The 14106-nt window shown below is 46.5% G+C and overlaps 1 protein-coding gene across 4 annotated transcripts in view; it reads right to left on the reverse strand.

Moving 5' to 3' along the window:
- The window catches only part of FARP1 (FERM, ARH/RhoGEF and pleckstrin domain protein 1), a 273312-nt gene that overhangs the window by 84274 nt on the left and 174932 nt on the right, over nt 1-14106 (reverse strand). For all 4 annotated transcript variants that reach the window (XM_032315064.1, XM_032315065.1, XM_032315063.1 and 1 more), the window contains one exon: nt 10022-10126. In XM_032315064.1, the coding sequence (XP_032170955.1) occupies nt 10022-10126 (105 nt within the window). The remainder of the gene's footprint in view (nt 1-10021; nt 10127-14106) is intronic.

Genomic DNA, 14106 nt, shown 5'->3' on the forward strand with positions numbered 1-14106 from the left:
ATTCCTTATGTTCAATGTTGACATACAGAAGAAATAAAAGACTTAGATGAAACCTCTAGAGACAAAAACAACACTGTGTGAGATTCAAAAAACAACAAAAGATATAGGATGAAACTGAAATCAGATTAGACACTGCAGAAAAAATACTAATGAACTTGAAGATGAAGCAACAGAAACAATTCAAAATGAAACAGAGAAGTAGTATCAAGAAACTAATGGGGCGCCTGGGTGACTCTGTAGGTTAAGCTTCTGCCTTTAGCTCAGGTCATGATTTCAGGGTCCTGGGATCAAGCCCCACATCGGGCTCTCGGCTCTGCAGGGAACCTGCTTCCCTTTTATCTCTGCCTGCCTCTTTTCCTACCTGTGATCTCTGTCTGTCAAATAAATAAACGAAATTTTTAAAACAAGAAGAAGTTAATAGAGCACCAGAGAACTGTAGATCAACTTTGGGCAGCCTAACATGCATGGAGAATTGAAGTCACAAAGGATAAAAGATGGCAAGGGAGGGGCAAAAAACCCCAGACAGAATATTAGAAGAAATAATGGCTGAAATTTTTCCAAATTTGATGGAAACGATAAACCTGACAGATCTGAAAATCTCAGAAAACCTCAAGCATAAGGAATGTGAAGAAGGGGTACCTGCATGACTCAGTTGGTTAAGCATCTGCCTCCGGCTCAGATCATGATCCCTGGGATTGAGCCCCACACTGGGCTCCCTATTTAGCAGGGAGCCTGCCTCTCCATCTCCCTCTCTCCCCTGCTCATGCTCTCTCTCTCTCTGACAGATAAATAAAATCTTAAAAGAAAAAAAAAAAAAACCCAAGAATGGAGAAGACAAACAGAAAATAGCAAGATGACCCATTTAAATCATTATCAACAATCACACTACACGTAAATGCTCTAAACACCCCCAATTAAAAAGCAGGATTATGAGACTGGACAAAAAGGCAAGATTCAAATCTATGCTGGGATCCTGGGATCTAGCCTCACACCCGGGTCTCTGCTTAGGGGGAAGTCTTCTTCTCCCTCTCCCTCTGCCTCCTGCTCCCCCTCCTCAGGTTCTCTCTCTCTCTGTCTCTGTCAAATAAATGGATAAAATCTTTAAAGAAGTCTATTAATTAGAAACCAAATATAAACAAAATAAAAACAAAAAAACATGTATCTTCCCAGCTTAAGAAATGGAAGATGAGGGGCACCTGGGTGGCTCAGAGGGTTAAGCCTCTGCCTTCGGCTCAGGTCATGGTCCGGGACCTGGGATGGAGCCCCACATCAGGCTCTCTGCTCAGCGGGAAGCCTGCTTCTCCCTCTCTCTCTCTCTCTGCCTGCCTCTCTGCCTACTTGTGATCTTTCTCTCTGTCAAATAAGTAAATAAATAAATAAAATCTTTTAAAAAAGAAAAAAAAGGAAATGGAAGATGACCCACTGCTCTCTTTTTCTACCAATCCATCCTCTTCTCAGACTCTCTATGCTCAAGAAAAGCCTCCTCTGAGAACTGCCCCATTAACACAGCCACTGTCACATCAAACCACAGTGCTGCTCTGCATGGTGACAAAGGCACTCCACAACATCACTGCTGATGGAGTCCCAAACTTCTGTCTGTGGTTCTGCAACACTCTTCATCCCTTACAACCGGCATGTTCCACAAAGAGCTGCTCGTGGCTAATGACGTTCTCAGATCCCCAGGAAGAAGCAAGGTCAATAGGCTGCTATGAAGCATAACATAAGGAGGCCTGACCGACCCGGGTAGGGCTGGGAAACCCCCAAGAGGGGTGTAGCTGTGGTTTCTGTGGCCTTAAGCCCCTACAAAGCATGTCTGCAGCTGTTGACTGAACTGTGTCCCTCCCAAATCCTAGTGTCGAAGCCCTAACCCCCCAATGTGACTGTATCGATAGGTCTTTAAAAGGTAATGAAGGTTTAATAAAGTCCTAAAAGTGGGGCCCTGGTCCAATAGGTCCGTGGCCTTAAAAGAAGAGAAAGATGTCTCTTTCTGCCATGTGAGAACACAGTGAGAATCTCCACCTGCCAGCCAGAAGGCGAGTCCTCACCCAGAACTGATCAGGCTGGCACCCTGATTCAGACTCACGTCTTCAACACTGTCTGCCGTTCAAGTCACCCAGTCTGCGATATCTTGTTAGGGCAGCCTGTACTAAAACACTACCGGGGCAAAACTTTTCTCCTGGCACAGAGAAAGATAGAAAATTAACAAAAAGAGGGCAATCTTCTTCCAGAGCTTTACTGGTATTTATTAAAAATGCGAACTGTCGTATCAGATCGGTAAGCGATACAGCTTTAACGCAAGACTGGTGGGCCAGCTTCGTTGGTTTCTGAGCTCGAATGCAAGCACCAAATGTGACAGATATCGGGGTGCCTACTACATGCAGGGATCCTGCTGGGCCCATCATTTTAAAGTATCTCATGGCAACCTCGTAAAATCATCATTTATTAAACTCATTTCCCAGATAAGGTCCAAAATCGAAGAGGTTCATATTCGACCCAGCTGTGACAGGACGAAGAAAATGTTTAAAATGATATTTACAGGGACGCCTGGGTGGCTCAGTTGGGTAAGCAGCTGCTTTCAGCTCAGGTCATGATTCCAGCGTCCTGGGATCGAGTCCCGCAAGGGGCTCCTTGCTCGACAAGGAGCCTGCTTCTCCCTCTGCCTCTGCCTGCAATTCTGTCTGCCTGTGCTCGCTCTCCCCCCCTCCCGATAAATAAATAAAATCTTTAAAAAAATAAAATAATAAAATGATATTTACAAGCCACAATGCCGGCCCCTCCCAGTACCCTCGACGGGCTTCTGAGATCAGCAGTCCACACCTATCTCCGTCCCTGAGGTTCACGCAGCTCTTGCCGACCTCAGGGCCAATGGGAGGAAAGGCAGCCACGTGTAGCCGAAAGCAGGCCAGTGTGTGAATCCTGGTTAAAAACCTGGTTATGCAGTTCATCGTTAAGTACCGGGCAAGTTACCTCTCTGAATCGGCTCCCTGGGCAGTGCTGGCGCGTTGCCATAGAGACAGCAAGGTCTGCAGAGCCTTGCGTGTTTACTGTCTGGCCCAGTTCGCCCCCCTCTCTAATGCAGAACAAATGAGATGCATTAAGGAGTGGAGCAGAGTCATGGCGCACAGGAGACGATCAAGGACAGTCAGGTCTGAGTTCACCCCAATGGCAACTTCCTGGCCTTCTACCAGCCCCCCGACTCTGGCCACCAATTAACTCAAATATGAAGTAGAGTCTCGATTCCCAGGATCTGACTCACATTCCTGCCACGGAAAGACCAATCAATATAGCAGCTGATGAAAACACAAGTCTGCTCCTGTGGGGGCAGTCTCACAGGCACGGCTGCCTGGACCCAAGGACAAGGGCAGGCCAAACTCGCACGGACACACAGCCATCAACTCTATTAACTGGCCAGCCAGAGGACAAGTCTAATGAAGGGTAGAGCATAAATGATTACCAATTATCACTAGCTTATCTCCTGTCTTAGACCGTGGAATGCATGCCTTCTCCCCTTAGGCTTTTGCAAACCCGACTGGGGCAGCCCGCTCTGACGTGCGCGCTTCATGTGATGGAAAGTGAGCCGAGCACGGAATGCTGGGCTGGGACTCCAGCTGTCTGGACCGACCACTCAGGCATGGAGGTCCACAACTCCGTGTGCCAGGAACTTGGTTGGGGACCCTAGCTTCCCACATTAACATGCACAAGCAGGCACAGGGGCAAAGCCGGCTGCCACAGCCCCCATTTAGATCTGGTGGGACCGATCACACTTCCTCTTGGTTTGGCAAGTAAGTAAGCAGCCTCCCAGATGAAGCTGGTAAAGGTGAAAATCATAGCAGGAGCATCGAAACACTAAGCTGAGGACGCACACGTGTTCACTGCAGCAGTCTTCACAGACACTGATGGTTGTGAAATACACAACCTCCAGGTCCACCCACAGACACGCATGTGCAAAAACATGGTGCATGCATTCAACACGTCTCAGCTGAGCCTTAAAAGGAATGGATATCCTGTCATATGCTACATTGCAGATGCACCCTGAGGACAGGAGGCTCAGCAAAATAAGTCACAGAAAGACAAAAGGGTTTTAAGTACACCGAGAGGTATCTCGAATAGCCCAACTCCTAGAAACAGAATTAGAATGGTGGTTGCCCAGGGCTTGGAAAGGGGAATTGGGCAGTTGTAGAAGGGCATACAATTTCAATTTTATAAAGATGGAAACAGGGGCGCCAGGGTGGTTCAGTTGGTGAAGCATCTGCCTTCGGCTCAGGTCATGATCCCGGGGTCCTGGGATCGAGTCCTGCATGGAGCGCCCTGCTCAGCGGAGAGTCTGCTTCTCCCTCTCCCTGCCATTCCCCTGCTTGTGCTCTCTGTCTAACGAACAGATAAAATCTTTAAAAAAGTAAAATAAAAAATAAAGAGGAGAAGAACATTCCTGAGACCTGTGGCACGAGGTGAATATACTTAATGCTACTGCCCAGTACACCTTGAGACCATTAAGATGGTTAACTCTTATGTCCTCCGTTTTCATCCATTTAAAAAATGATCATGGTAAGAGTTGCCATGACAAATAACTTCCTAAACACCTGAGTAGGTCCCACACACAGGGTTACATGCTGGCTGATGTTAGCGCGTCTGATCCTTTCAAAATCCCCACTAGCTGGGCACTACCGAGCCGATTCCACCCACGAGTAAAGCGAGGCTCAGGAGGGCCAGCGCCCCACTCCTGTCACCTCGTTGCGCTGACTTCGGGGCTGGGAGTCTGATCGCAGAGCCCTTTCCCAGGCTGCAGTAACATACCACCCCGCTCAAAATCAACAGAATCAGGGGGGTGGGCAGAAACCAGTGGACAGAAATCTTGTATTTTCAAGCACCTTTACTAAGAGCAGAGGTGAAAACCCAGCCAGAATTTCCGGTTTTCACAGGTGAGTGGCTCTTCCTTGGTTTGCCAAAATCAAGACTTGTCCTCGGCTCTTCCAAAACTGATTGTGTCAGCCAGCCTCCGGGCACCTTCTGGTCATTATTTCTGCTCCTCTGTGATTTTATTTCATTGAATTTGGGGATACACTTTTTTTTCTTTTTTTTTTTTTTTAAGAAAAAAAAAATTTTATTTGAGAGAGCACATGAGTACACGCAGGGGGTGTGGCAGAGGGAGAAGCAGGCTCCCCATGGAGCAAGGAGCCCGATGCAATGCGGGACTCGATCCCAGGACCCTGAGATCATGACCTAAGCCAAAGGCAGATGCTTAACTGACTGAGCTACCCAGGCGCTCCTGGGGATAAACTTTCATTGGTATTTTATACACACATGGTACACACGGGGTAAGCACAGAGGTCACTGTATTTTTCCCCGCTGATTATACACACAGAACCAGCACCCAGATCAAGAAACAGAACTTGGCCAAGGGCCCCAGGAGCCCTCCTTGAACCCGCCCCCAGGCACCCCTCCCGCCTCCTCTAACATCACAGATCCGTTATTTGCCTTAATCTTATGAAATTAACTCTCAGGTTGGGATTTTATAATTGACAGAGAATAAAACATGGAAACATGGTCAGAACAGAAGGGTGATGGAGAGCATGAGCTTTTGTTTATGCAAACCTGTACCTGAATCACAGCCATCGCATTTCCTCACCGTGCACCTTCATGAAAATGACTTCACCTTGCTAAGCCTTAGCTTCCTCATCAGAAAAAGTGTATATGATGGGCTTTTCTGGAATGAATGAAATACTGTAGGTCAAACTAACAGGATGCCTTGCACAGAGTTATCACTCTTCAGAGCAGGTGCTGGCTGACTATGGCTTCCTGTATTATAAATAAAGTTTTATTGAAACAAAGCCACATCTCTTTGTTTACATACTGTCCAGAGCTGCTCCTCCACTATAAGGGCAGCCTTGGGTGGCTGTAGTAGAGAACCTCTGGCCTGCAAAGCCTTCATATAATATTATTTGGCCCTTTATGAAATGTACTGATCCCTGCTTTAGAATGTGAGCCACGTTAGCGGCTGTGTCCACAGGGACTAGAATAACTGGCACATGGTAAGCAGCCATGTGGTGGCTTTCATCTGTGTTGCATGGGACAAATGAACCCCTATTTCTTTGCCATTATTAACAGGTTTTCTGTATTTTGAGGCTAAACACACTCCTAAATGGTATTGTAAGAAAGGAGCGAGATGATAAAAATCAAGCCTGATAAAACTGGAAAGAAGCCAGCCCTGGAGGTGTACAGGAATATCAATAGGTCTGTAAGTTCTAGAAGGGCACTGAACTTGGGGTCAGAAGGACCTGGTCAGAACCCCAACTCCACCATTAGCTAATTTATGCTTTAAAAAGGCAACTCCAGCTGGCTCAAAACAAGGCATGAGTGGAGTCGGGGAAGGCAAAGTTGTTAGAAATAATAATACAGCATTACCCTCCAGTGTTTTGAGAATCAGTATTTTAACATAAAATACTTTTATGAAACAATGTTCCGTAGAACTAACCACATTGTATTGTAATTTATTTGTTTTCCTTGTCTCTCTTACCAAGCTGTGCACTTTTCTTTTTTTTTTTCAAGCTGTGCCCGTCTAATGAATGGAAACCGTCACCACTTCTTGCTGTCACTCGTGTCTTCTACGGTACAAAGGATGATGACAGACAGTGTAGGCACAAAATAATTGTTGGATAAATAGAATGCAGAATTAGATCTGGCCCATCTGTGGTCATCTGCCACATCAGAAAAAGGAACGGGAGTCAGGGAGGCTTAGATTTAATTCAGGCATGCGGAAATGCTAAAGAGTATTTGGAGACAGGAACAAGCTGAGAAAACACTATTCGCACCCGTTTTTAGGTACGGGACAGATTTGCTCATTCACCACCTACCCACTCAACTCCTGTCCATGCCTTCCTTGTAACACTGTCTTCTGCTCTGTGACGTGTCCTTCCCCTGGGTTTCCTCCTCCCCATCCGCACCTCCTCTGGCGGCTCGCTTTCCTCTATCCCTTAAATGCCGGTGGCTCCAAGCGAGCCTCCTTTGCACAGTCTACCCTCTCGTCCAGTGTCAGAGCTTCAGTTCGTATTTAAAATAACCCTGGGGAGGGGGGCCCTGGGTGGCTCAGATGGTTCAATGTCCAACCCTTGACTGCATGTCGGGCCATGATCTCAGGGTGGTGAGGTCATCCTCCTCATCTGGCTCTGGGCTCAGAGCAGACTCCACACTGTCTCTCTCCCTTTCCCCTCTTTCTCTCTTCAAGTAAATAAATAAAATCTTTTCAAAAAAATTTTTAAGAGTGCCCCTGGGTGGCTCAGTCATTAAGGTCTGCCTTTGGCTCAGGTCATGGTCCCAGGGTCTTGGGATGGAGGCCCACACCAGGCTCCCTGCTGGGCGGGAAGCCTGCTTCTCCCTCTCCCACTCTCCCTGCTTGTCTTCCCTCTCTCTCGCTCTCTGTCAAATAAATAAATAAAATCTAAAAAAGAAAAAAAAAATTGGGGACGCCTGGATGGCTCAGTTGGCCAAGCATCTGCTGTTGGCTCAGGTCGCGATCCTGGCGTCCTGGGATCGAGTCCCACATCCTTGCTCAGCAGAGAGCCTGCTTCTCCCTCTGCCTGTGACTCTCTCTGCTTGTGCTCTCACTCTCTGACAAATAAAGTCTTTAAAAAAATTTTTTTTGAATAAAATACTCCTAGGATTTTCTAAGTCCACATTTCAACTCAGATATCTTTCCTGTGCTCCGGGAGATACACCTACTGGTAATGCCCACTGGACATCTCCACTGGGATGTCCAAGGACGCCCGAGTCCTCCTGTCTGGATGGAACTCCGTGTCTCTACCTCTTCACAGACAGGGCCACTTGAGACTTTCATCTCCAGTGACTGGCACCACTATCCCCCAGATGGCAAAGCTGGAAACCCAGCTGCTCTGAGCCTCCTTTCTGTCACGAGCCCATCCATTCACTCATAGCCCCAGCCACCTCCTCCCCCCCAAATCTCTTGAATTCACCCACCTCCCTCTAACTCTCCACCACGGTACCCCCTTAGCTCCTTCCAGCGCCGTCTCTAGCCTGAAAAACAGCAAGCTCCTAATGGCTTTCCTGACTTTAGTCTTGTCCTATTCCAGTCCAGTCCTCTTTCTAACCGATAAATTGGATCCTATCATGTTCCCTTTAAAACACACTGACAGCTTCCCAAACACATTAGCTTAGTACAGAGCTGTGCTGTCCAGCACAAGAGCCGCGGGCTACACGTGTCTACTGAGCACCAGGAACACGGATGGTGTGAATTGAGAGGGGCTGTGAGAGTCAAGTACATCCCAGATCCAAAGACTCAGCACAAAAAAAAAAATGTGAAATAGCTTAATTCATAGTTTTTGATATTGATTGCATGTTAAATGATCATGTTTTTGGACACACTAAGTTAAATACACTTTTAAGTTAATTTCACTTTGGGATGCCTGGGTGGTGCGGTCGGTTAGGTGTCTGCCTTCGGCTCAGGTCATGATCTCAGGGTCCTGGGATCAAACCTGCTCAGCAGGGAGCCTGCGTCTCCCTCTGCCCCTCCCCCTCCATTCCCTCTCTCTCTCCTGACAAATAAATGAATAAATCTTCAAAAAAAAAAAAAAATTACTGGGGCGCCTGGGTGGCTCAGTGGGTTAAAGCCTTTGCCTTCGGCTCAGGTCATGGTCTCAGGGTCCTGGGATCGAGCCCCGCATCGGGCTCTCTGCTCAGCAGGGAGCCTGCTTCCTCCTCTCTCTCTCTCTGCCTGCCTCTCTGACTACTTCTGATCTTTCAAATAAATAAATAAAAATCATTAAAAAAAATTACTTTTTTTTTTTAACATAACTGCTAGCAAATGTGATATTACATATGTGGCTCATATTTTCCTTCTACTGGATGCCAATGGTATAAAAAGTCCCTCAGGGATGCCTGGGTGGCTCAGTGGGTTAAGCATCTGCCTTTGGCTCAGGTCATGACCCCAGGGTCCTGGGATCAAGCGGATCGGATGGGACTCAGTTTCATAGTACCTGGGAAGGAGACCCTGAACACCAAACCAATGTTGTTTGTTGCCCCTCACTGCCCAATGCCCCTGGCCCCACTGGGGCCCCTGTCACATGCCCTGGGCTAGTCACTGACTAAGCTTGACACCCCACCTGGATCATACGTTCCCTGCGCCTTACAGTTATCCCCAGCGCAGTGGCTCGCAAAAGTGCTAGGTACCCTGTAGTAATTCAGAGAACAAAGAGAAATACAATCAGTGAACTTGTAGTCTCAAGTGACGTCTATTAAAAGACTAAGATACAACCTTAGGAAAGTTCCCTGAGCCAAAAGACAAAAGAAACAGTAAGCTATGTTCTCACTCTTGGGTTCACAAGGGTGAAACCTCTGTAAAGAACATGATATATCTTTCAAACTTTACAATGATGGAAACCCAGGCCTTTGGATGGATCTTAAGCAGTGAAACACTTGGTCGCAAGCATCATGTACTAGTGGGCTCCCCATAGCTTCATTTTTTAAAAAAAAAAAAAAAAAAAAAAGAAAAAAGAAAAAAAAAAAGACTGGGAACAACCTACATATCCCACTATTTATAAGAGGCGTTATAAATCACGGCATGACCATTCAGCGCAATGGCACGAACCTGAAAAAGGAGGAAGTGGATTCTATGAGCGGAAAAGGAAAGAGCTTCAGGATACATTAACAGAAGCGGTGGGGACGATACAGGAAGTTGTATATTGTTTCCCCAAAACCGCATGTTTCAGAAATATGTGCTTGTATATACACAGACACGGACGTTTATCAGGAGGATACGGGGCGACTAGTAATGGTAGTTTCTGGAGGGAGAGGTGGGGGGAGGGGTCAGAGGGAGCCAAGCCTTCACAGAGCATGCTCTTGGCACTTGCTAACCCTACGTATGTAGTATTTTCCAACAAGATTAACAAGGGCTTTTGGGATGTTCTTCTTCTGCGACAGGTCTGTACAGCCAAGGAACCACACCTGGTTCCTCACCTTTCCCGACACTGAGCAGATGGTCAAATACCAGCATCAATTTCCTGCCACTTACTGTGATCTTCTTGTGGTCGGGAAACTCGAGGCCGAAATAGTCCCCTTCCACAAGGTTGAGGTGGTTGCAGACCGCATCCAGCAGCACTTTCCCCGGGGCTCTTTGCTGCGAAGAGAAACAACAGGAGTTACCCACCTCCAACACAGGAAGAGATGAAAACAAACCTCGGCTCCCATCACGGGAAGCCTCGTCATTCCTGAATCTTCTGGCCCTTCTCGGCTTGCCCATCTCCACGGATGCTGACCACTGGACCCCCCGACTGCACCCCCTGGAGTCTTTTACAGGCTGCATTCCTACTTAGCTGCTAATTCTCTGCCATTTTCCCCTGCCCACCCCAATCCCACGCACCACCCCCTTTCTTAAAAATAAACACACACACACACACACACACACACACACACACACACATACACACTTAATTTATTTAGAGCAGTTTTAGACTGATAGGAAATTGAAGACAAGACACAGAGAATTCCCACACAGCTCTTCTCACCACACACACACCGGATCCCTTATTGTTAACCCTGTATGGATCCATCTGTAACCACAGCTCAGCCAACACGGACACATTATCGACATATTATCGGCACCCCGAGCCCACACTCTACACCAGGGTTCACTCTGCATTCTAGAGGTCCAGACATCTTGATGAATGTATCAGATCATGTCTTCGCCATCACAGGGTCACAGAGGATAGTTTCACCATCCTAAGAATCCACCGTGTGCCACCCAGTCAACCCTTACCCCCCCCACCCTCTGACTTCTGGCTATCACTGGTCCTTTTGCTGCCTCCACTGTTTGCCTCTTCCAGAATGTCATACAGTGGGAACCACATGGCATGTAGCCTTCCCAGATTGGCTTCTTTTGCTCAAGTGTATGCACTTAGGTCCCTGGATGTCTTTTCGTGGCTTCTTGGTTCATTTTTTTTAAACTGCTAAATAATATTCCCTTACATGAATGTACCACAGTTTATCCATTACATTTTTTTTTAAAGATTTTATTTATTTATTTGACAGAGAGAGAGAGACCAAGCGAGAAAGGAGGAGCAGGAGAGGGGGAAGCAGGCTCCCCGCTGAGCAAGGAGCCCGATGCAGGGCTTGATCCCAGGACCCTGGGATCATGACTGGAGCTGAATGCAGACACCTAATGACTGAGGCACCCAAGCACCCCGAAAGTCATCTTGATGACCATCCAAGTGTTGATGAGGAAGAATAAAACTGCTATAAATATGTGCGTGCAGGTTTTGTGGGGATGTAAAGTCATCGCCCCGTGACTCCGTATCCTTTCTGTGGCTGTGGAACCCCTGGTCCCACTCCTCGTCCCTTCCTCCACAAGTACGGCAGAATTTAGGACTTTCTTCCCTAGGGTCTCCCAGCACGTTGCGCAAACTCACTCCCACACCTCACCTACACTGAAGGTAAAGGTTGCGTTTTGTTAACTTCTGTATCCACGGTGCCTACAGACCAACCAGTTTGGAAGTGAATAAACAAATGAATAAAACTTCCTCATTCCACAGTATTCTATATCGTTAAGTATACACGAGCTTGCGTCTCCACTTAAATTCTGGGCTCCTTACTCACCTTCATATCCTTACTGTCCAGCACAGCAGCTGGAACTCGACCAAATGCCCACAGCAATCAGTACCATACAAGCACTTTCTAGTTACTGAACCTCTAGGGAAAGGGAACACAGGACAGACAAGGTCCCAATTCCTACCCTCAACACTAAGAACCATATGCCTTGGTTTCTCTTCACTGCTTGGTGGATTCCTTTTTTTATTTTATTCTTAAAGATTTTATTTATTTATTTGAAAGAGAGAGAATGAGAGAGAGCGCGAGACGGGGGGATGGTCAGAGGAAGAAGCAGACTCCCCACCGAGCGGGAAGCCCGATGCAGGACTTGATCCTGGGACTCCAAAATCGTGACCTGATCCAAAGGCAGTGGCTTAACCAACTGAGCCACCCAGATGCCTCTGCCTGGTGGATTCCTCATGACCCACTAATAAAATGGACCCAAGTCTACCACACAGATCAAGCACCGGAAGAAAAACGTCTCAAAACATGGTCATTTCCAGTTACTGCTTTTACATGTGCACTTTCCCCCTGAGAAGAGCAGAACATTACAGGAACCAAATAGTAACCCAGGGGACTAATGTACAGAAAGAGCTAGAGGCTGACAGGTTCAATGATGGGCGTGTCCATTAGCAGGAGTCATTAAAGAGGCTTCGGTGTCCAGTCAATAAGCATTTTGTTTTTTAAACAGATGCCACTTTATATCCCTAGAATTCTCATCACCGAAGTCCAGAAGATATTCACAGCTATCTGAAGGCATACAGTATTTGCCACGGGGAATCCCAACCTCACCGGGCTCTTCCGGTGCCTGGTTCAAAAACCACTGGTAGAATTATCTCACGTGCGCTGATGGCAGGACTGATGAGAAAAACAGGGATGTCTAACAAAGAGAGAAAAGATTTCATTCCCATTCTTGAAGAGAAATCACCCCTCCTGTACTTCCCACTGTTAGATCTACTCTGACAGTTTGCAACATCGTTCCTCATTGCTTGTCTCCAGTGGATTTTTTTGGAACTTCACACTCAAAGTAATTTTGTTCAAACTCACATCACAGTATATGTTAATTAACTAGAATTTAAATTAAAAAAAAAAACCCACAAAACAAGAAATCAAATCACAGAATGTAAAATAAATGGTGGTGTTGGTGAGTGCACTTAGTGGCACTGACTTGCACATGTCACGGCTAAACTGGTCAATTTCACGTTACAGATGTTTTCTCACAACGCAAAATGCAGAAGAAAAAAAATAAGAAAAAGGCGCAGTGGGATTCATATCTGAAAACAGCCACAGGGGGTGATGCATGATAGACTCTGTTTCAAATTTTTTTTACGAGCCAGAAAGTGAGTTCTTCTTAGAACATTAGAGCTTAGAAAAATACTGAGGGGTAGAACTAGTTCAAGGAAGAGTGGCTGTGAAGGCCCGACCACACGGGGAGAGTGAGCGAACACCCACGTGGGCGCACGCGACATCGGCTAAGACTTCTCGGTGCAAAGAGGTCTTTTATGTGTTGGGCAGGAAATGAACATTGTTGAGTAACTGCAAATTTTGCATTTGGGGCAGGCTTTGCACCAGGAGCCAGGAATGGGGTTCAGAAAGCTATAAATCCACCAGCCCTTTGGCTAAAACAAATCTGGACGTAAGTTGATGAAGTGTGAGTTGGGGAAGGGAGTATATCCAACAGCGTGGATAAAGCTAGCAGAGCACAAAGCTTAGACCCAGAGGAATTTTGACCTGAATTTTGACCTCTTCTCAAAGGGGGGCAGGGGCTGACTTTAAGATACACACACATTTGGGGAACCTGGGTGGCTCAGTGGGTTAAAGCCTCTGCCTTCGGCTCTGGTCATGATCCCAGGGTCCTGGGATCGAGCCCCGCATCGGGCTCTCCACTCAGCAGGGAGTCTGCTTCCTCCTCTGTCTCTGCCTGCCTCTCCGCCTACTTGTGATCTCTGTCTGTCAAATAAATAAATAAAATCTTAAAAAAAAAAAAAAGATACACACAATTTCTATTTAATGTTGCACAAGCTACTGTACATGAGAAAAGGAAACCAATATACACATCATCTGAAAACCTACACATGAGTAAGTTTAATATGAAAAGGATCTTATGACAAATGACTTCTTTAATTATCCCCATGTGTTATATTGGGGCTGGGGAAAAAACGTCTAAGACCCCCATAGCCTCTACGTAAGGGTCAGTCTGGCCAACCCCACACTCAGCCAGTCTTGATAAAAAGTAATTATGGATGTGTGTGCCTTACAGAAAAGACACCCAAGAGTAATTATATGTTTTATTCTGGAGAACAGATCAGCAATTAGTGAAACTACATAATCGCATTTTCACCACTTTTTTCTTATTGGCTACTTTTAATTATGCTCCAAAAGGCATCTGAATTTTAGCCTCCCGCACAAACAAATTAACTAATTTCAAACTGGGCGTCCCTGCTGATTCTCTCCATTTTGAACTGGCTGTTCACGGAATCCTATAAAATTACTTTGTAGGAGAAGGTCTGCATT

This window comes from Mustela erminea, chromosome 15 (genome assembly GCF_009829155.1).
Source record: "Mustela erminea isolate mMusErm1 chromosome 15, mMusErm1.Pri, whole genome shotgun sequence".
Lineage (NCBI taxonomy): Eukaryota > Metazoa > Chordata > Mammalia > Carnivora > Mustelidae > Mustela > Mustela erminea.